Source organism: Phascolarctos cinereus, unplaced genomic scaffold, assembly GCF_003287225.1.
Source record: "Phascolarctos cinereus isolate Bilbo 61053 unplaced genomic scaffold, phaCin_HiC Scaffold_3;HRSCAF=262, whole genome shotgun sequence".
NCBI classification, from domain to species: domain Eukaryota; kingdom Metazoa; phylum Chordata; class Mammalia; order Diprotodontia; family Phascolarctidae; genus Phascolarctos; species Phascolarctos cinereus.
The window spans coordinates 42,157,715-42,181,063 of NW_027555736.1; the positions used below are offsets into that span (position 1 = coordinate 42,157,715).

Below are 23,349 nucleotides of genomic sequence, written 5' to 3' on the forward strand. Positions count from 1 at the left end.
GGAAACTTCAGTAGCTGACCTTTAAGAGTCATTCCATGTCTGGATAAAATATCTTATGAACAGAAGTTTTATCACACCTTCACTGCTGCATATGGCCACTTTGCCAATCATCACTACCCAAAAATTATCCTGCAAGTTTTTCATGTATGGACACCTTGAAAAAAATATATTACTAGATGAAGTTCCTACCTTCCACTAACCTTTAATCTGAACACATTTTAGCTACTTTAAGGCAAGGATTTAATTTGTGACTGGTGACTCAGTAGCCCACTCTTGATCCAGTCACTTATCTTTGTAATACCAATGCATAGCTCAAGCTTCAAGGATATTCAAAGAAAATTATACAAGGTGGTATCCACTTGAAAACTCTGCTAGTCACCAAACCACAGACTGAATCACAGATGGGAGCCATTGGATCAGAGGATTAGGAGCTGGAAGCAGGAGTGTGCTGGTAAATGTTTAACCACTGGCTCTCAAAAAATCAAAATATGAAAATGCATGCATGACATACTTTTAAGTTTAATTTGCATTATTAACATTTTCCATCACTTTTTGAAGTCTAGACAATAAAGAAAACAATAAACCAAGCTCTGACTTGTAGTGTTTGCTGACTTCTGAGTGTAAATGCTCACACTGAACATTTACCAATCAGCTCTCAAGTCAATTCAAGCTGGCTTTGGCACATTCTTGGCCAGAAGGAATCATAGAGTTTATTTAGTTCAGAGGAAACCTGAGGTCTGGGAATTTTTTTTTTTAAACTTTCTTAAGTATATTCTAGTGTAATTGACTTCCTTAGAAATTATGCATTTTATGAGAAGTCCGAAGGCTTCACCAGACATTCCCAAATGAACATGTGGCACAAAAAAATCATCTGATCCAGTCTAATCCCCTCTTTTACAAGATAAGAATGCTGAAGTCCAATAAGTTTAAGTGACTGTCCAAAGACTTCACAGATGAGAAAATCTTGATAAGACATTCCAGTGTATCAAAATTACATCGACTCTTTTGAGAGTTACAATGGAGCAAGGCCAGCAGAAGCATAACATCCTGCGTGGGCAAGTTGAAGCACACACACCACATTTCGTTCATGCATAAACACCTGAGGAAGTGGGTGTGTGATGAGGGTGGTGGGAGGGGAGGGATTGATCTTTACAATTGTATGCCAGCAATTTTTAGGATCATAGATTTGGAATCAGAAGAGACTTGGAGAGGTCTATTCTAAACCCACCATGTTGCAGGTGAGGAAACTGAACCATGCAGAGATTGTGACCTCTCTGAGGTTACAAAGATAGTGGCAAGGCTAGGATTTCAGTTTTGCTCCCATAACTCCAAATCCCCAATTCTGCCCCCACCCTCTCTTCCATTTTTCAAATCACAAAGAACTGGGGAAATTGAAATATTTTAAAGAAGTAGGAAATAGAGAGTTCCCTAGAATACCCAGGAAGCATCTAACATTTTCCAGATAAATTTTCATTGAGTTGCAAACATGATAAGGAATGCCTGAGACATCTTTTAGAGAATTTGACCCTTGATCCAACAACCAAGAGATGGCAGACCTGGAAGCAACCTTAGAGATCATCATTTTATAGATGAGGGAACTACGGCCCAGAGTGATCAACTGATTTTCCCAAGACATCACAGCCAATAAATATCAGAGTACAAATGTGACTTGACTCTGGTCTTATTTTTATTTTTGGACCCTGGTTTTTGAAAGACTGTTGTTTTTTTCCACTATACTATTAAAATATCAAATTAACTTGAAACCAAATGATACTAAGGTTGGGAAATAGCAAAGCACTGAGGTAGTGGGAGAGCTCCAGGGTATTTATCTGGAGCTTGGGGGGAGAAGGCAGTCTTAAGATTTGAGTTTAAATCCTGTCTCAGACACTGAGGAGCTATATCACCCTGGGTGTCACTAAACCTTTATGGGCCTAAGGTTCTTCATCTGTAAGAGGAGATATTTGGATGCCATGGGCTCTTATCCTTCCTTCACCTCAAAATCTATCATCTATGCTATTTATGACAATCATAAAATATCAGCATTGCATCTCTGCATTCCTCTGTCATCTGTGAAATTCTCCTTTGGAGACTTGGACATTTTCTCTTGGTAACTTCTATAGTTCGTTCTTTCACTGAGCTTGACCTTTAACAAGAGAAGCAGTGTGCTTTTGCTGCTGTTTTTGTTCAGTGGGGCCTAACTCTTTCTGACCCTCTTTAGGGTTTTCTTGGCAAAGACATTGGAGCAATTTGCCATTTACTTCTCCAGATCATTTTATAGATGAGGAAACTGAGGCAAACAGGATTAAGTGACTTGCCCAAGGTCACACATCTAGTAAGTGTCTGAGGCCAGATTTGAATTCATGAAGGGAATCTTCCTGATGCCAGGTCTGGTACTCTATCCACTGGGCCACCTAGCTTCAGTGCAGTTTAGCACTTCATTACTGGGTAGTCAGGAGACTTGGGTTGTGGTCCTAGCATTACCATTAATGAATTGTAGGATCTTGGGTTTTAGTTCCTACTTCTGTTTTTTAAAAAAGAGAATGGATTCCATAGTTTATAGAGTTCTTTATGCCTTCATAAGTACATAAACCTATGAATTTATAATGATAGAAACCATTGAAGTATTGATTTATGTTTTTCTCCTAGACTTTACAGCCATGAGGCTGGCCAGTGAGGCCCACAACTGTGCAGGGTGGCTGGAAGTTTTCTACAATGGAACATGGGGAACTGTATGTAGTAACTCCCTGAAGGAACTCTCCTTGGTGGTTATATGCAAGCAGTTGGAATGTGGACAACAGGGCTGGCTGGAGAATAAACAGATGGCCCACAGAGGCTCAGAAGTTAGCTGGCTGGACAAAATTGAATGCCGCAGCCTGTATACTAACTCTTTGTGGCAGTGCCCATCAGCCTCCTGGCATCCACACTCATGTTCCCGAGGAGATGAGGCTTGGATCACGTGTGATGGTCTGATTTCTTATCCCTTTGATTTCTAATTCTGGTGGCTTAGTTGCCATTCAGTTTCTGACTTCCTTTGTATACCTGTAAAGTTGCTGAAACTGACCTGTCATAGGTCATAGAATAGTAGCAGAAAGGGACCTGAGAGCTGATTCCTGAAGAGGAATCCCTTTCCCCAAATTCTTGACAAATAGTTATCCAGCCTGTGCTTGAAGGCCTCTGGTAATAGTAAATTCCCTGTCTGCCATTGTAGCCCATTCCAATGTTGGGTAATCCTAACTGTTGGAAAGTTTTCTTATACTATTGAGGCAAACCCTCCTTCTCAGAAACTTTTACCCATTCTCCTGGTGTTGCCTTCTGATGTTAAACAATATAAAGCTAATTCGTCCACCACAATCTAGCCTCTGAATGTCTAAAGTCACCTGCTGTTTCTTCATCCTGTTGATCTTCACATGGAATACTTTTCAATCCCTTTGCTACGCTGATCACCTCTCACAAGATAGGCTCCAGCTTCTTAATGATCTTCCTACAATGTGGAGCCCAGAACACAATACTTCAAATATGGTTTGACCATGGCACATACAGTAAGGATGTTCACCTTTTAGTCTGTCAAAGACGATGTGTCTCTGAGACTGTGGTTCTCAGAATGTAGCTTAAGATTGCATTATCTTTTTTTTTGCTCCATGGTCTCAGATGCTAATCCCCTTTTAAGATTTTTAGTTAAGAAATCCTGTTCTTTACCATAGTAGGAATGACTTATTCTTACAACACTGTAATATAATTTCTTCTGATATTTCCCAATACTTTACCTCTATAGGATGGACAGAGAAAACCTCAGAGGGTCCAGGTGAGAGGCTTAACTGTTCAGCAGACCAGGACTGCACAGGTATCTGTTTGGTCATTTTTTACTATGTGTCACTAAGGAGAGGCCAGGTCTATCTGCTTCTCTCAGTAACCCCTAATGGCTGCATTTTCAGGGACAAACAGGCTGCGTGTCAGGGATGGAAAGGACAGCTGCTCTGGGCGAGTGGAGGTCTGGCATGGCGGCTCCTGGGGAACAGTGTGTGATGATTCCTGGGACCTGGCAGATGCTGAAGTTGTGTGTCAGCAGCTGGGCTGTGGCCCAGCTGTATCAGCTTTGGGAGAGGCTGCCTTTGGACCAGGGACAGGGGCTGTTTGGCTGGATGAGGTGCAGTGCAAGGGGACTGAACTATCTCTATGGGACTGTCCTGCAGAGCCCTGGGGACGCAGTGACTGTGGTCACAAGGAAGATGCAGCTGTGAATTGCTCTGGTGAGTGATAGGTCCTGAGCAGAATGTGGGCTGTGTAGAGGAAGACTGTCCCAGTGTGGCTGTGGGCATCATTAACCACGTTCAGGACTATGAACTCGAAGGCAAAAAGTACAGGCAAGAAATAGCTTGACTTGTGTCATTAATGACAGTTTGAATGATGCAGGAGAATATAGCAGCTTTCCATATGATTCCATATGACTTTCTTTTTTTTTTTTTCCTTTAATTTAATTTCTCTCTCTTTCTGCAGGTAGAAAAGAGAAGACAGCACTACTGCCTGGAAGAGGTGAGCCTTCTCCCCTTTATAGCTCCAAAGTTCCCATTTGTTCTGTCCTTAAAACAGATGTTGGCACATGAGCCAGAAGACCTAGATTCCACTTCCTATTCCAACATCTGTGCCTCAGTTTCCTTGTCTCAATGATGAAGATAAGAATACTTGCACATCTTCTTAGGGTTGTTGTTGGTGGTGGTAGTGGTGGTGGGGGTGGTGTGTGTTTGTATGTGTTGGGGGAAGACATTTTGAAAATTATAAATGACTTTAAAATAAATTTAAGCCAGTATCGATAAGAGAACTTTTTTTGATTTGGTGACCCAGCAGGACAAGAACATCCTGGGAACTTCTGGAGGAAGCAGGCCTTGCAACATTGACTTCCTCATAGAGAGTGGGAAAGCAGTTGAGGATGGATAGGCCTGTGGGGGTGGGGAGGAGGAACAGACTCAACTCATGGATTTTTTCAGAATCTCTGCTCCTGTTAAGGTTCCCTGTCACCAGCCCAAGAAGGGGATAATCTGCTAAGGATCATCTGTTTTGTCCTTGGGACACTCCTCTGCTTTGTTTTAATATTGCTGGGGGCTCAGATGTGGAACAAGATAGGATCCTGCTGTGGTAAGTGGTTAGAGGACATAGCCAGAAGTAAAGAGTATCAATTAGTTAAAAAAGGCTTCTACTGAAGAAACATCTGGAACATTTGGGATATTGCTCTCCATTGTTTTATATGAGAATAGCTTTCTGCTGTATCAGGGCTACTGCTTGGAACCTTTGATCAAGGATGTGAAGCATTTAAAAAGGACCTCATTGGCCCTCTCTAGCCTATGACTATTTCTCTTGTGAATAGTTATGATTGCCTTAGAAGTCTGTAAAAGTATGTTTTCTATTTCTTGCACTATGACTGTATTGGGGAAATACATTTACTCTTTTGCTCCCCAATTAAGCCTTCTTTGCCCTGACAATATTTGCTTTAAAGTCAGGCCAGAAGGCTTGCTAAGTGCCTTGGGCATGGTATGTTCTTACTGCCCTCTTTGGATTCTTCTTGGATAAGTAGTCATTTAGGCTTAGTTTATCACTGTGTCCACTGGGCTGGCTGAACGTGACCCTCCCTTACCTTGATAATATCCTCTTTGTCCTCTATGTTCCATAGGTCTTGTCAGTTTAGTGCCATTTTTTAGTGTGGTACTATGTTCAGTTCAATTCTATAAGCACTTAGTATGTGCCTTATACAGGCCAAGAACTGTTCTAGGTACTGGGGTAGGCTGGTGGAACAAAGACTTCAGTGAAGACAGTCTTTGCTCTCAAAAAGCTTATATTCTACTGGGGAGACACTGTATGTGCATCATGGATCAGCAGAATTGTGGCTACATTCACTAGTCAGCAACAGTCAGTCAACAGGCATTTTTTATTATTTTCAATAGTTAGCACTTATATGTAGTATTTTTACACTTGCAAAGTACTTAATTTGATAGAGATAATAATAATAATTAACAATTATATAACACTTACTACATGTGCTAATCACTTTACACTATTACCTCATTTGATTTTCACAATAACCCTTGGGGGTAGGGGCTATTATTTTTCCAATTTTGCAGATAAGGAAATGGACAGAGGGTAAGTGACTTGCCCAGAGTCACACAGATAGTAAGTATCTGAGGCCAGATTTGAACTCAGGTCTTCCTGACTCCAGGAAGAAATGGGGCATAAACATAGGCAAAGTGGAGCAAAGTTATCTCTATTTACAACTAATATTATGGCTTACTTAGAGAATTTCAGACATTCAATAATGATAAAAAAAATAGCTTCACCAAAGTACTAAGACAAAAAACAAATTTGCAAAATCAGATGCCTTTCTAAATATTACTGACAAAACCCAAGATGAATAGAAGGAAAAAAAAATGATTGTATTTGAAATTTCAACCAGCAAAGAGACAGTCAAGATTTACTTAAGTACACCTCTGAATCCTTCTTTACAGTAATATAGCAAGACTTAAATTACTGGAAAAATACATAGGGTTCATTGTTGGGCCATTTCAATGTAGTAATAATTACTTTTATATATGTATAGATGTATATGTCCACTTACATAATCAGTCAAATTGTTGAATGTTGAAAGGTTACTTTATAGAGCTAGACAAAATGATATGATATTCATTGGAAGACTAGAAGGCCCAAATTTTTAAGGGAAATAAGGTAATCATTACCTGATGCATTGTGAGCATCAGTTTCTTTTTTTTTCTTTTTTAAAAAATTTTATTAATTTATTTTGATTTAGCAACAATCACTTCCATAGGCTTTTGAGTTGAAAATTTTTCTCCCCCTTCCTCCCCCCCACCCTCCCCAAGACAGCACACAATCTGATACAGGCTTTACATTTATATACCCATTAAACATATTTTTACATTAGTGAAGTTGTAAGTAAAAATTAAAACCAATAGGAGGAACCATCAGAAAGATGAAACAAAACTCAACTGAAGGTAAAAATAAGTGATAGTGATTCGACTTCCATAGTTCTTTCTTTGGATGTGGGCAGCATTTTCCATCCCGAGGCCTCTGGAGATGTCTTAGATCCTTGCAGTGCTGAGAAGGGCTCAGTTTAACAATCTTAGTCATTGCATAATGTGGCTGTTATTGTGTACAAAGTCCTCTTGGTTCTGGTGAGCATCAGTTTCGACACGTGTAAAATGAAGGAGTTTAATTTGGTGATATAGACTCCTTCCAGCTCAATAGCCCATAATCTTTTGATAACTTGTCAACTGTTCCAAATATTAGAAGAAAATATAATGTATTACCACATGATAATAACTGAACTGTCATCCAGTGGTAGTGAAAATCCTTGATGACAAGACTGCTATGAACTAAGTAAGTGCTTAACTTAATTTGTATTTTATTAATCTCTATAACATCTATATACATTTGAGAGATGTATATAATTGTCCATAATATACCATGGATTAAGCAACAGTTTAAATTAATTTATATCTTGTTAACCTCTGTAACATGTATACATTTGAAAAAGAATACATGTAAGTGAAAAACATCTAGATATTGAAAGCATTTACTTATTTATTACATTCAATCTTGATGTATACATTGCTGGAATTAAATAAAGATCAAAAGAACAATGCTTTGTGTGCTTCTGGGTTCCAGGCCCCCTTGAAATAACTCCCAGGAGTCAGTGGCTCATAGGTTGAGAGACACTGATTGAAAATATTTTGACAACGTACTTTTTCAATGCGGTCCTTCTGCAGAATCTATACCTCATAGACTTTATTCTGCATGTAAATCATTGATCTCACTCTCCCCAATCTGAGGAGGGGTTAGCATGTCTGAAATAATCTGTAGACATTGTGGAACACATCTTGTGTTCTGGAATGTCTCATTAAATAAAAACTTTCAGGGTGCTGTCCCCTTCATCAGGTGTAGTTCCTGGAGAGTGCTGGTAGGGGGAGCATGAGAGCCAGACATAGCCAAAAGCTCTGTCAGTAAGTTTTGAGACTAATGCTCAGCTGAGTCTGCTAATGTTAGCAACATAAAGTGCTCATGGTAGGTCCCTGGTTCTTTCTTGCTACCCAAATACAGACAGAGATGAGCAGACCAGAAGTCTCCACTCTCTGAGGTAGCAAAGACAAGACATGCCTCCTGAAGGCAATTCCAACTTGATAGATCTCAAAGGAAGGCACAAAAACTCATATAGCAGGTCAAGAAGGGAAGACTTTTTTTTTTAAATTTAAAAAAAAATTTTTTGGTTTTATTTATTTTTATTTTTTTAATATAAATTTATTTATTTTTAGTTTTCAATATTCACTTCCACAAGTTTTTGAGTTCCAAATTTTCACCCCATCTCACCCCTCCCCTAGTCTGTCCTCTCTTCTATCTCTCCCCGCTTCTCTTATTCCCTTCCCCTTCTATTTTCCTGTAGGGCAGGATAGACTTCTGTACCCCATTTCCTGTATTTCTTATTTGCCAGTAGCATGTGAAAACATTTTTTTAAACATACGTTTTTAAAACTTTAGGTTTCAAATTTTCTCTCTTCCTCCCTCCCCACCCACTCTCATTGAAAAGGCAAGCAACTCAATATAGGTTGTACATGTGCAGTTATGCAAAACATGTCCATAGTAGACATGTTGTGAAAAACTAACTCTATTTTCCTTAATCCTATCCTGCCCTCCCATTTATTCTATTCTTTCTTTTGACCCTGTCCCTCCTCAGAAGTATTTACTTCTGATTACCCCCTTTCCCAATCTGCCCTCCTCTCTATCAACCCCCTTGCTCTCTTGTCCCCTTCTCCCCCTATTTTCCTGTAGGGTAAGACAGATTTCCATACCCAATTGAATGTGTATGTTATTCCCTCCTTAAGCCAAATCCTATGAGAATAAGATTCCTCATTCCCTCTCACCTTCCCCTGTTTCCCCTCCACTGTAAGAGCTTTTCTTTTCTGTTTTTTTTTTGTGAGATAATTTACCCCATTCTACCTCTCCCTTTCTTCTTCTCTGAGTATAATCCTCCTCATCCCTTAATTTTATTCTCCAGATATGACCCCTTAATCTTCAACTCACCCTGTGCCCTCTATCTATCTATCTATCTATCTATCTATCTATCTATCTATCTATCTATCTATCCATATTTTTTTCCTCCAACTACCCTAATACTGACAAAGGTCTCATGAGTTATAAATATCATCTTTCCATGCAGGAATGTAAACAGTTCAATCTTAATAAGTCTCTTATGATTTCTCTTTCCTGTTTACCTCTTCATGTTCCACTTGAGTCCTGTATTTGAAAGTCAAATTTTTGTTTCAGCTCTGGTCTTTTCATCAGGAATGCTTGAAAGTCCTCTATTTCACTGAATGACCATTTTTTCCCCTGAAGGATTATACTCAGTTTTGCTGGGTAGGTGATTCTTGGTTGTAATCCTATCTCCTTTGCCCTCTGGAATATTATATTCCATGCCCTGCAGTCCTTTAATGTAGAAGCTGCTAAATCTTGTGTTATCCTGATTGTGTTTCCACAGTACTTGAATTGTTTCCTTCTGGCAGCTTGTAATATTTTCTCCTTGACCTGGGAACTCTGGAATTTGGCTATATATCCTAGGAGTTTTCCTTTGGGGATCTCTTTCAGGAGGAGATCTGTGGATTCTTTCAATTTCTATTTTGCCCTCTGGTTCTACTATATCAGGGCAGTTTTCCTTGATAATTTCTTGAAAGATGATGTCTAGGCTCTTTTTTTGATCATGGCTTTCAGATAGTCCAATAATTTTTAAATTCTCTCTCCTGGATCTATTTTCCAGGTCAGTTGTTTTTCCAATGAGATATTTCACATTGTTTTCTAATTTTTCATTCTTTTGGATTTGTTTTACAGTGTCTTGATTTCTCATAAAGTCACTAGCTTCCAATTGCTCTATTCTAATTTTTAAGGAAGTATTTTCTTCAGTAATCTTTTGGACTTCCTTTTCCATTTGGCCAATTTTTCTTTTTAGGGCATTTTTCTCCTCATTGGCTTTTTGGACCTCTTTTGCCATTTGGGTTAGGCTATTTTTTAAGTGTTTTTTCTTCAGTATTTTTTTGGGTCTCCTTTAGCAAGCTGTTGACTTGTTTTTCATGATTTTCTTGCATCACTCTCATTTCTCTTCCCAGTTTTTCCTCTACTTCCCTTACTTGCTTCTCAAAATCCCTTTTGAGCTCTTCCAAGGCCTGGGACTGATTCATATTTTTCTTGGAGGCTTTGGATGTAGGAGCTTTGACTTTGTTGTCTTCTTCTGGTTGTATATTTTGATCTTCTTTTTCACCAAAGTAAGATAATATAGTCTGACTCTTTTTGCGCTGCTTGCTCATGATCCCAGCCAATTACTTGAGTTTTAAACTCTTTGTTAAGGTAAGAGTCTGCTTCCAATGTGGAGAGTGTACTGTCCCAAGCTTCAGGGGTTTGTACAGCTGTTTTCAGAGATACTTGTAGGGACTTGTAAATTTTCAGTTCTTCCAAGGTGGTATGATAAGGGGAGGTGTTTACTCCTTTCCTGGCCTGTGACCACAAGTATTCCTTTCTGTCCCGTAACTGTGAGGAGGGGTTCCTCTCCACAGCCACTACAAGCTCCACCACACCAGCGCTCCTCCTCACCCCAGCACTGCCGCCCAGAACTGTGACCCAGATCCAAACATGGGCAAAGCAAGAGATTCCTGCCTCAGTACTGGCAAAGAGATCCCTGCAATCCCTCTCTGATCAGCCACTGGATTCCCCCTCAGTCTGTGGGCCGGAAGCTAGGGAAGCAGCTCCCCCCCCCCAGGGCCATGCTCTTGGGGAATGGAACTGAAACCCCACTTTCCTTTCTCAGCACCGCAGACCTTTTAAGGTCACCCCACTGACCTTCTAAGTTGTCTTTGGCATTCATGGGTTGGGGAGTCTGGAAACTCCGACAGCTGCCCATAATTCAGTCCTCTGAGGCCTACTCCAGGTCAGCCACACTGTGTTCTGCTTACAGCCTGTTGTGATACACCTTTCTGATAAATCATCCAGGTTGTGTTGGGCTAGAAATTTGTTTCACTCTGTCTTTTTGTGGGTTCTGCTGCTTCAGAATTTGTTTAGAGCCATTTTTTTTATGAGTATTTGGAGGGGTTTAGGGGAGAGCTCAAGCGAGACACTGCTTTCGCTCTGCCATCTTGGCTCCGCCTCAGGGAAGACTTTTTAACATAATACATGTGGAGAAAACCTTGGATCACAAGATCTTGTTAAATCACTCATCTTCTCATGCAACAATTAATATTTGGCAATCAGTGGTTGAGAGAAATGTGTAGCAATCACATCACCTGTATCAGATGAATCTAATGATGGTTTTGTTTTTTGTTGTTATTGTTCAGTTGCATCCCACTCTTCATGAATCTATTTGGGGTTTTCTCAGCAAAGGTACTGGAATGATTTGCCATTTTCTTCTCCAGCTCATTTTACAGATGAGGAAACTAAGGCAAACAAGGTTAAGTGACTTACCCAAGGTCATACATTTAGTAAGTGTCTGAGGCCAAATTTGAACTCAGGAAAAGGAATCTTTCTGAATCCAGGCTTGGCACTCTAACTACTGCACCACTTAGCTCAATGGCTGCTGACAAGTTACTTCTGCTTTGTTTATCTAAATGTTTACTTTTGTTTGTTTACATCTCTGTACTCATTGTCTTTCTGGTTTTTGTCAGCTACCTCCCATAGATTGTGAACGCATAGCAAGTGTGACTTTGGCTAAGTGCAGATGGCCTTATTTATTTCCTGTCTGCTCTCTTCCTCATGGCAGTAAAGAATTCAGGTCACTAGCTCCCTGTCTCTGTGTTGTAAACACCACTAGTATGAAGAATCAGTTCTCTAATTTCAGTTACATGAGATGGCTCAGTTTCACTAGCTAGTCTTATGTTATAAATAGCAAATGACATTATTACAAAGCTTCATCATGAGTTCTATATCTAGACAATTCTACTAAGTATCCAGTAATTTGCCAGAATTTTAGTTCTTTCAATATCTAAATCTTAAGGAAAGTAATGGCCAGGGGCAATTTTCTTATGGTAATTGAGTGCTGCAATCTGTATGTGATATAACACACTTTTACCTAGGGTCCTCTTTCTGGTGTGGTTTGTTGTATAAACATAATAGTATCACATCCTCTCTATCTAAGAAACCTGGGAATGGGGCTTATTGAAGTAAAATTCTTCAACACAATCTCTAAGCAAATATCTGCTCCAAGGTGTTTGTAGGCTGGATATAAGTACTTACCAAACATATCTGGGAGTGGATTTATACTGCATGTAGTATTTAGCATGGTCCTAGGTGGCATTGTGGATTAAATGCTGGGGCTGGAGTCAGGAAGACATGAATTTAAATCTGGCCTTGGACAATTACTACCTGTGTGACCCATGGCAAGCCACTTTAACCTATTTGCCTCAGTTTCCTCAACTGTAAATTAAGGATAACAACACCATCTACCTTGAAGCCAGGCCACATTTTTTCAGAAAAGAAAATAGTTCATCTCCGAGGACTTTTTCTCAGTCGACCTATATTGTCACTTAGTGATTGCGCATTTTTTTTTTACATGTTCACAGTGTATTGTTTTGTTTTACGTTCTAAAACGTATCATGCTTACAAGCTTGGAATCTGCCCTTTTCAAAATAGATGTTTGTCCATTTCCTGTTAATTTGGCATCTCCTGCACTTTTCTAGATTTTTCAAAGATTATTTAAAGTGGTTCTGCAGATATAATTCCCCATATTTGTAGTTATTTGCATTGTATACTGTGCTGGTCAGAATATATAAAATGTATTGCTTTCAGTTCTGGGCACCATATTTTAGGAAAAAGCACACTCTGATGGACTAAAATGAATCTGGAAAGGGTGTGATCAGGATGGAAAAAATAAGGGCTGGAAACTATGCCATATGAGGGATGATTGAAAGAACTGGGTTGTTTACCCTGGAGAAGAGAGGAATCATGGGAAACATAACTGCTTTCAACTATTTGAAAGATGATACTATGAAAGAGGGATTAGATCTATTCTCTTTGGTTCAGGAGAGAAGTAAGGCCAATCAGTAAAATTGAAGGGAAGTGGATTTCAGTTTAACTCTTTTGGAAAACTTTCTACCAGTAGAATCAGCCAACAATAAAATGAATCACCTCATAGAGGAATGAATTCTCTGTTACTACAAGTAACAAGTAACACTGATGCTATAGCGTCTATTATGTACCATGTTAAGAGACTGTGCTAAGCACTTCACAAATATTATTTATGTGATTCTCATAATAGCCCCTGGAGGTGGGTGTTATTATTATCCCCATTTTACAGTTAAGGAAACTGAGGCAAAGAGGGATTAAGTGACTTGCCCAAGTTCTCACAGCTAGCAAGTATCTGATGCTGGACATAAAATTGGTTCTTCCTGACTCCAAGCCCAGTACTTTATCCACTGTTCCATGTAGCTACCTTACAATCAAATGAAAGTTGGGTGACCACCTCTCAGGAATATTGGAGAAGGTATTCCTGTATTTGCTGGAATTATTAACCTGAGGTTGACAAATTTTTTCTTTTATATTCTGACAGCCATGTTTCAGTATGTTTGATTCCCTTTATAATCCTATTTATAATCCAATGTATCTAAAAACAGTTTTCTGAGAAAGGAGTCCATAGATTTCTTTAAACTACTGATAGATTCCATGACACACAAAAAGTTAACAACAGGGGTGGGGAACCTGAGGTCACGAGGCCATATGTGGCTCTCTAGGTCCTCAAGTGCGGCCCTTTGACTGAATCCAAACCTCACAGAACAAATCCCCTTCATAAAAGGATTTGTTCTGTGAAGTTTGGATCCAGTCAAAGGGCCGCATTTGAGGACTTGGGCCACATGTGGCCTCGAGGCTGCAGATTCCCCGCCCCTGGTTAAGCACCTTTCTTTCTGATGATATTTATAACTCATGAGACCTTTGTCAGTATAAGGGTAGTTGGAGGGAAAAAATTATATGTATATATATGGATAGATAGATAGATAGATAGATAGATAGATAGATAGACAGATAGATAGAAAAATTGAACAAGAAGTTCTTGTGAACTGTTGAAGCTGGCTCCACTCTCAACAATCCTCCAAAAATAGAACAGACTACTTTAGTAATTCATAAGTTCCTCATCTCTGAAAGGCTTCAAATGGAGACATCCAGAATATTCTGCTGCAGAGAGGATTCTAGCTTACCATTTGAGTTGTATTCAATGACTTCTAAAGTCTTTTCCAACTCTGAGATTCCCTAGTTCTGGTATTCCAGGGCCTCATTTGTACAGAGTTGCTGTATGGGACCATAAGCACATATCTCAGACAAATGCAAGTGTACAAGCCACGTGGCAATATATCTGAGCCTTTTAAATATCAAGCTCCTGACTCTATGGGATCTCATGCAAGTCACTTAGATTCTTTGTGCCTCAGTTTCCTTACCTGCAAAATGAGGGATTGACTTAGATGACTTTTAGGGTTCCTTCTCCCTTTAGATTTATGAGCCTATTCTCCTTCTCTATTCAGCAGAAAACTGTAGTTATCCCTCTCTGACTGAGCTTCATGGGAAAGATCAGGAAAATGAATAATAAAAATGTTATTGTTATTATTTTGTTAAAGTATGTACTTATATATTATTTGCTTTTACCAAACTATAAATAATTTGACATTTATGGTTTTATGTATAATTTCATTCTTAATTTTACTTGTCTATGTGAAGGTTTTTACTGAAATTGTTGTGAAGTTTATTATAAGACAAATTTTAATACATAAATAGAATGAATAACATAAAACAGAAAAAAAAATAAAAAAAAAGAAAACAAGCATGGTTGAATTGAATTGCCTCAAATTGAGAAGAAAGTGTTTTTTTCCAGTCTTAAGTTCATTGACCTCCATTGATTACATATATACACAATCAATCTGTAAATCATAATCGCCTTATCAAAAATAAATTAAAATATGACAAAAAAGAACCCTTCTTTGGGTGCTAGATTGTACAGATAAACCTGTGGTCCCTTCTAATATTTATGTTTTTAGATATACTAAAACTTTTTTTTTCACCTACTTGTAGATGAATATAGCCCACCTCATTAGGTATAGGAAGTTTCATGTAGAGTAGGGTCACACTATATCATGAGACATTGTTGACTTATTCTTGTACTGAACAACAAGGATAGGCTTAATCCGAAGAAAAATAATTTATATTGATGTGAGAAATAACTTTTTGTTTGACAAGTCAATGAACCCAGAACAGAATAGGTATGGAAATTATTTTTAAATGAAATTAATATATGGTGAAGATTAATCAGTTTTAGATGCTTTATAGAGATTATCTCCCAAACCATAAAGCCTTTAACGTTTTTCATTCATGTCTTCCCTTTCCAGTTGCCAGGACAAGTCAGAATCCTTTCATTGAGGGCATCTATGAGGACCTTGAAGTGGGGGACAACTATGAAGAGGTAGAAGAGAAAGATATCAGTCTGTCAGGAGAAGAATATGATGATATTGAAGAAAGTGAGAAACATCTGACTGAGACAGAATATGATGGAGAGGAGGAAGAAGAGAAAGCTGTCACTTCTTCAGGTCTTCATATGTCAGCCCTTATTTCCATTTTCCTTTCTTGCATGTATAAGGAAGTTTTGATACGTGCTTAGATACATAGACAGTGGGGAAATCATAGACTCACTCTTTTAACAGTCAAAACTTTCACTGCCAGCTATTTTGAGGATGTCCTATCACTACAAACCTTTTAGTAAAGGATGACTTTGGAGGGTTTTAAAAAAAATGATAATAAACCTATTCATATTTTCATCTTCGCATTATTGCATGAAAGACACCTTTCTTATTTCCAGTCCAACATTTTTCAATTTTTTTTTTTTGCCTCAGATGAGATTGTCTTCCACTCATTTCACCTTTTAAGTTGATAGCTTTCATTCTTAGGTTTTCTATCATTGTGCCTTTCCTGTCTTAGACTGCCCTAGGAAAGGAAACCCAGACAATCTGGTTCCAGAAAGTTTATATCATACATGTCTCTTTAAAATGAGGCAGCCTGGGGTCTTACTCAGCAGCCTTTCTTACTTCATATCAGTCAGCAATAACTACAACACTCCACCAACAGTGTTGAAAGAACCCAAAGTTGGCATTGATCTTGTACTGGAGTATTCCCACATGGGAGAGTGGAATTCATTGCTAATGACTGAGAAAATAGGGCCACTCCAAACTATGTCTCCTTCACCAAACAAAATATTTACTTGGGGATGCTACAAAGAATCAAGTTTCAATGAACCCCACCAACATAGTCTGATTGGTTGCAGATTTGATGATGCAGTTTTAAGGTCAGACATGAAACAATGGCTTTTCATGGTGGTGGATTATGCAGACAGGCCCAATTTCCAATGTAGCTCAAAGAAGAGATAAAAAATTTCTCTCCAGAAGATGCACCTTCTATGGTCTTGACAAAGATGAAAGAAATGGTTGAAGCTTCCCTTAGGAAGACTACTACAATTGCTGTCATCACAATACCTGCGTACTTTAGTGATTCCCAACACCAGGCCACCAAATATGCTGGAACAATCACTGCTCTCAATGTGTTCCAAATCATCAGTGAGCCAATTGCTGCTGCTGTTTCTTATGACTTGGACGAAAATGTTGGTGTTGAGAGAAATGTGCTGATCTTCGACCTTGGAGATGGCATCTTGGATGTATTCATTCTATATCATTGAAGATGGTATCTTTGAAGTCAAGACCATAGGTGAGGACACTCACTTGGGTGGGAAGGATTTTGACAACTACATAGTCAATCATTTCATTGCTGAGTTTAAGCAAGAGCACAGTAAGGCTATCAGTGAGAAAAAAGAGAGCTGTCCACTGACTGAGCACCACTTATGAACATGTAAATTATATCCTGTTTTCTAGTACCCAGGCCTATATTGAGACTTATGCCCTTTATTAAGGGATATAATTCTATACTTCGATCACCCGTGCTTACTTTGAAGAACTGAACGCTGACCTCTTCCATGGTACATTGGATCCAGGAAAAAGGATGCCAAACTTGATAAATCATAGATTCATGACATAGGGTGGGTGGTCCCACTCATCTCCCCAAGACTGAGAAACTTCTACAAAACTTCTTGAATGACAAGGAGCTCAACAACACTATCAATCCTGATGGGACTGCTGTCCATGGTGCAGTTGTCCAGGCTGCCATCTTGTTTGGAGCTTAATCTGAGAATGTTCAGGACTTGACGTTTTTGGATTTTTTTTTTGGTATTGAAACTGGTGGTGAAGTAATGACAGTTGTGATCAAATGCAATACCACTGTGCCTACCAAGCAGACAAAACATTTCCACCTACCCAGACAACAAGCCTAGTGTGCTCATTCAGGTTTATGCAGGTGAGAGAGGCAGTGATAAAGGCTAACAACATGCTTGGTGAGTTTGAACTAATAGGAATTCTCCTTACCTTAAGTGGGTAATCGTCAAATGCAAAAGGCATCCTTAATGTGTCTTCTGAAGACAAGCTCACAGACAAAAAGAATAAGATCACCGTCATGAATGACGAAGATCATTGGGGAAAAGAAGACTTTGAGTATGGTTCAAGAAGCTGAGAAACACAAGGCTGAAGATGAGAAGCAGAGAAACAAGGCGCTTTCCTAGAATTCACTTGAATCTTATGCTTTCCACATGAAGGCTACATTAAAGAACGAGAAACATCAAGGCAGAACTAATGATGAAGACAAACAGATGATCCTTGACAAATGTAATGAAATGATCAACTGGCTGGATAAGGACCAGACTGCTGAGAGGGAAGAATTTGACCATCAGCAGAAGGAATTGGAGAAAGGTCAGCTGTCCCAGAGGTCAAGGGGCATGCCTAGTGTGTTTCCAAGTGGTGGAGCAGCCTCGTCAAGATGTATTTCTTCTGGGCCCACCTTTGAAGAGGTTGACTGACTACACCAGAAGAAACAGCATTCCACATAGCTTTCCAAAAAGTTGCTTTGTGTCCTGCACCCAAACCTCACTAGAATGACCCTTTCCTATAGCTCACTCTCTTTTGATGATCTCGTCAGTAATCTCTGACACTGGCAGTCAGAGGGAGGAGCAGGTGTGGGTTAGCAAAGATTAGAAAAGGATATAGATGAAGAGAAATTGGGCAGAGTGAAAAGGGAAGGGTGGGGGAAAGGATATAGGTGTCACAGAAATGGAATGGGGAAATGCAGAAATCAAATTATAGACGGGAAGGAAAGAAAAATGGGTGAAGAGAGGAAAAAGAATAAAAGAACTAAAAACTAAGAGAAAATAAAAGGAAGTGGGAAAAGGAAGGGAAGAGAATGAAGAACAAAAGCATTAACATATGCAATTTCTGGAAATCATGAGATCATGGAGAAAAATGACTTGGAGCAGAGGGATTGACTGGAAAGAGAAAAAAGGAAATATGTGCAATATACATGCTAGCATATACACACACACACACACATATATATATGTATACATAGCTTATGTGTAATATATGTATATATTTGTAAAACACCAATTGTGATCAAAAGTAATTTTTCTAGTCTAGGAACATTTTTTTTAGGCAATTGTGGTTAAGTGACTTGCCCAGGGTCACACAGCTAGTAAGTTTGGTCTGAGGCTGGATTTGAACTCAGGTCCTCCTGACTTCAGGGCCGATGCTCTATCCACTGTGCCACCTAGCTGCCCCTTAGTCTAGGAATATTAAAAAAATCATAAAATCATCTTTGGTTTGGTATACTTGGAGATGAAAGGCCTAAAAAATGTGGGATATTCACACTCAGGTTTTCCCACTGCAAATCTAGCCTTCTTTCCACTATGCCATAGGTCCCAAAAAGCTTTTCAAAGCAAATTCTTTTCTTAGTCTAGAATAGTTTTATTTTTTCACTAGTGTGGTACCAGTAGTTGTTTGGAACCAAGAGAAATTATTGACTACCTGGAGGAATAGAGGCAGTTTCTTCTTCCTAGTTATCCTCATAGTGAAGACTTTCATGGAGTAATCAATTTCCCTCTAAAATTTCAGGCTTGGTGCCTCCTCTTGTGGACATCAATGAGCTTCTTGTGGAAGAAAGCGACCTATCTTTGCCTCCTGGATATGATGATGTCGAACTGGATATTTTGGGGATGTCATTGTAACAAGACAATTTTAAATAAAACATCTCAAGAAATGAGAAACACATTCTCATCCTCCCTTTGGTCTAGCACTTTGGGGAACATTGATGTTGTTTATATTTCTAATTTCACTAAAATGTTTTTACTGGCCCTAGTTTTTCTTTCCTTTTGTAACTGGTCCTTGGATTTTTTAATCAAATGATGTCTGAAGTAGTATGAAGTAAGTACTAAGCAGTTATTGCCATCATGGAGATTGACAAGGATTGTCAATTGGCCTGATTTTGCTCTCGGAGACATTTTAATTCCTAAACAGTGCCCCACATGTCCAATCCTCTCATTTTACTGATGAAAAAAGTTGAAACCCAGAGAAATTAAATAATATGTCAAGGGTCACAAGGCTAGTGATTGTCTGGGGTGGGGTATGAACCCAGTTATTCCTGACTTCAAGTCTCATGTTCCATTCACCACTCCATGTTTCTTGATGGTGACTGAAATGGATAATGTCTTAATCGAGTGTAGTAAATACACCATATGATGCTCTGGGTATCCAGCAGAATGTAAGATTCTTGAAGATAGAGACTATTTCATTTTTGTCTTTGCATCCCCAGACCCTTTCAGTGTCTTGCATGTAGCAGCTTCTTAATAAATGGTTATTAAAATGATTGATTTCTCTTATCTTTAATGGGGTGTAAACATGACAATAAGAAAGCTTGGCTTCAATTTAAAGGATAATGGGATAGGTGAGAACACCTGAAACCCATATGGAAATAAAATGTTGTTCACAAGCCCATGAAAAAAATTAACAGATAAAGATAGTTTTCAACATTCGTCTTTGTAAGATTTTGAGCTCCAATGTTTTCTCCCTTCCCTGCTCTTTCCCCAAGACAGCAATCTGATATAGGTTATACATGTATAATCATGTTAAGCATATTTCCACATTAGTCATGTTTTGAAAGAAGAATCAGAACTAAAGAGGGAAAACTATGAAAAAGAAAAAAAAAACCAAAACCAAAACCAGATGGAAATAGTATGCTTCGATCTGCATTCAGACTCCATAGTTCTTTCTGCAGATGTGGGTAGCATTTTCCATTATGAGTCCTTGGTCATCTTGGATGATTGCAGTGCTGAGAAGAACAAAGTCTGTTGTCATTGATCATCACACAATGTTGCTGTTACTGTGTACAATGTTCTCCTGGTCCTGCTCACTTCACTTAGCATCAGTTCCTGTCTTTCCAGGTTTTTCTGAAATCTGTCTGCTCCTCATTTCTTATAGAACAATAGTATTCCATTACATTCATATACAACAACTTGTTTAGCCATTTCCCCAACTGATGGACATCCCCTCAATTTCCAATTCTTTACAGCAAAAAGAGCTGACATAAATATTTTTATACATTAGGGTCCTTTCCCCTTTTTTATGATCTCTTTGGGACACAGACGTAGCAGTGGTATTACTAGATCAAAGGGTATGCACAGTTTTATAGTCCTTTGGTATAGTTCCAAGTTGCTCTGCAGAATGGTTGGATCAGTTCACAATTCCACCAACAATGCATTAGTGTTTCAATTTTACCACATCTTCTCCAACATTTATAATTTTCCTGTTTTGTCATGTCAGCCAAACTGATAGGTATAATGTGGTATCTAACAGTTGTTTTGATTTGTATTTTTCTAATAAATAGTGATTTAGAATATTTTTTTTCTCATGACTATAGATAGCTTTAATTTCTTCATCTGCAAACTGCCTGTTCATATCCTTTGACCATTTAACAACTGGGGAATGGCTTGAATTCTCATAAATTTGACTCAGTTCTCAATATATTTTAGAAATGAGATCTTTATTAGAGACCCTGGCTGTGAAAATTATTTTCCAGCTTTCTGCTTCCCTTCTAGTCATGGTTCCATTGTTTTTGTTTGTGTAAAACTGTTTTAAATATTATATATGCATATATAATATATATTCAAAATTATCCATATTGCATTTAACAATGTTCTCTATCTACTATTTGGTCATAAATTCATCCCTTCTCTATCGATCTGACAGATAAAGTATTCCTTGCTCTCTTGATTTGCTTATGGTATCACCCTTTATGTCTAAATCACATATCCATTTTGGCCTTATCTTGGTATAGAGTATAAGATGTTGGTCTATGCTTAGTTTCTGCTCCAGTTTTCCCAGCAGTTTTTGTCAAATAGTGAGTTCTTATCCCAGAAGCTGGAGTCTTTGAGTTTATCAAACAGTAGATTACTATAGTCATTGACTACTGTGTCTTGTGTCCCTAACCTATTCCACTGATCTACCACTCTATTTCTTAGCCAGTATCAAATAGTTTTGATGATTGCTGCTTTATAATACAATTTAAGATCTGGAATGGCTAGGCCACCTTCCCTTGTATTTCTTTTCATTAATTCCCTTTATATTCTTGACCTTTTGTTCTTCCAGATGAATTTTGTTATTATTTTTTCTAGCTCTATAAAATAAGTTTTGGCAGTTTGATTCATATGGCACTGAATAAGTAAATTAATTTAGGTCAAATTGTCATTTTTATTATATTAGCTCAGTCTAATTATTTAGATCTGACTTTATTCACATGAAAAGTATTTTGTAATTGTGTTTGTATAGTTCCTGGGTTTGTCTTGGCAGGTAGACTGTCAAATGTTTTATATTGTTTCCACTTTCCTTCTAATCTTGATTGCATTGGTTTTGTTTTCACAAGCCAATTTTAAAGGTATTCTAGGACATCAATGAAATGTGTTTCTGAGATTACCTAGATGAACTACTTCTCATCTTGGTGTCTTACTGGGTTGAAGTACATCAAATATGAACATCACTCTTGTCCTTCCTTACTCTGTATTCTTCTGAATAAACTCAAAGATTGACTCGATAGTGTAATCAAATGAATGAAGACCCATTAAGTGAAAAAAGAAGCACTGCCCCTCAAACTCAGGCCGAATAGTTCTAATATTAGTGGAGTAAGGGGAAAAATATGGGCTGCCTTAGAAAGTCAATCAGTCAACAAGCATTTACTATGTGTTATATATATATATATATATATATATATATATATATATATATATATATATATATATATATATATATATATATATATATATATATATATTATACATATATATATATATATATATATTATATACATACATACATACATATATCTGTGTGTGTGTGTATACATATGTATATACAGAAAGAGAGAGAGAGAGAGAGAGAGAGAGAGAGGAGAGAGAGAGAGAGAGAGAGAGAGAGATTAGTGGCTTTTTCCAGGATGCTGTAGGCACCTCTTCGCAAAGATGAGAAGAATTAGATGGGAAACTGCATATGATGTTGAATTTGGTTGGCTAGTGCTGCCGACCACTTCCATTCCCCCCTCTTTTATCACTTGTTTAAGATTTTCTGAAAGGAAGGTAAAGGAGAGATCACTGGGAAAAGTGGATGGTATAAAAACAAAAGCTTCAATAATGTTAAAAAGTAAAATATAATATACCTGGTTCATTCTACTTACTTTGTGGCTCTTGCAAAGATCAAATGGGATGTCTGTGAAAGCACTGCATAAAGTGGGAGGTACATGTTATTGTTTCTGTCATATGCTGTAGAACATTTAATATGCACTGTTATATGCAATAAGCATTGAAAGGCTGTCATGAAGCTCAGAAATTTCCTGACTTTTACTGTTAATTGAGAGTGCTCACACATTCTAGGCAGATACTTTCTAAAAAATCTTATTTTGATCAAAATCTGATATTATCCTTTTTATTTCTGAATATAGCTGTACTCCCTTACCCAAGGAGCCATCCCTTGTAACAAAGATTAAATTTAAAGAGGAAAAAAAGTCAATCAACAGACCCACTCAATATATCCACTATTGATTACAGTTTAGACGATTTTTCATAGCCATATACTGTCAACTCTGTAAAGAAGGAGAAGGAATTCTATTTCCTCAACCTTTCTCTGAGGCCCATCTTGGTCACTCATGGCATTAATTTTTTTTTCTCTTTGCCCTCATTGTACATGTTGTTTTCCTGGTTTGACTTACTTACTCTTTACTAGTTCATATGTATTTTCCCCATGGCATGTTTTCTCATTTCTCCAAAATCTTCACATTCATCATTTATTATCACATTGGGGAGCTGGGTGGTGCAGTGAATAGAGTGCTAGGCTTGGAGTCAGAAAGACCTGAGTTTAAATCCAACCTTAGA

At 38.2% G+C, this 23,349-nt stretch overlaps 2 protein-coding genes across 2 annotated transcripts in view; both read left to right on the forward strand.

Annotated features, from left to right (window-relative positions):
- SCART1 (scavenger receptor family member expressed on T cells 1) overlaps nucleotides 1-19,799 on the forward strand; it is a 50,413-nt gene extending 30,614 nt beyond the window's left edge. The window contains 7 exon segments of the mRNA XM_020994667.2: nucleotides 2,647-2,964; nucleotides 3,773-3,841; nucleotides 3,933-4,247; nucleotides 4,495-4,530; nucleotides 5,002-5,130; nucleotides 15,398-15,595; nucleotides 19,049-19,799. Of these exon segments, the coding sequence (XP_020850326.1) occupies nucleotides 2,647-2,964; nucleotides 3,773-3,841; nucleotides 3,933-4,247; nucleotides 4,495-4,530; nucleotides 5,002-5,130; nucleotides 15,398-15,595; nucleotides 19,049-19,161 (1,178 nt within the window). The 3' untranslated portion in view covers nucleotides 19,162-19,799.
- A 32-nt stretch (nucleotides 19,800-19,831) lies between these two features.
- Nucleotides 19,832-23,349, forward strand: part of LOC110213968 (scavenger receptor cysteine-rich domain-containing protein SCART1-like) — a 49,976-nt gene continuing 46,458 nt past the window's right edge. Inside the window, 1 exon segment of the mRNA XM_078151596.1 lies at nucleotides 19,832-19,877. Coding sequence (XP_078007722.1) covers nucleotides 19,832-19,877 — 46 coding nt within the window.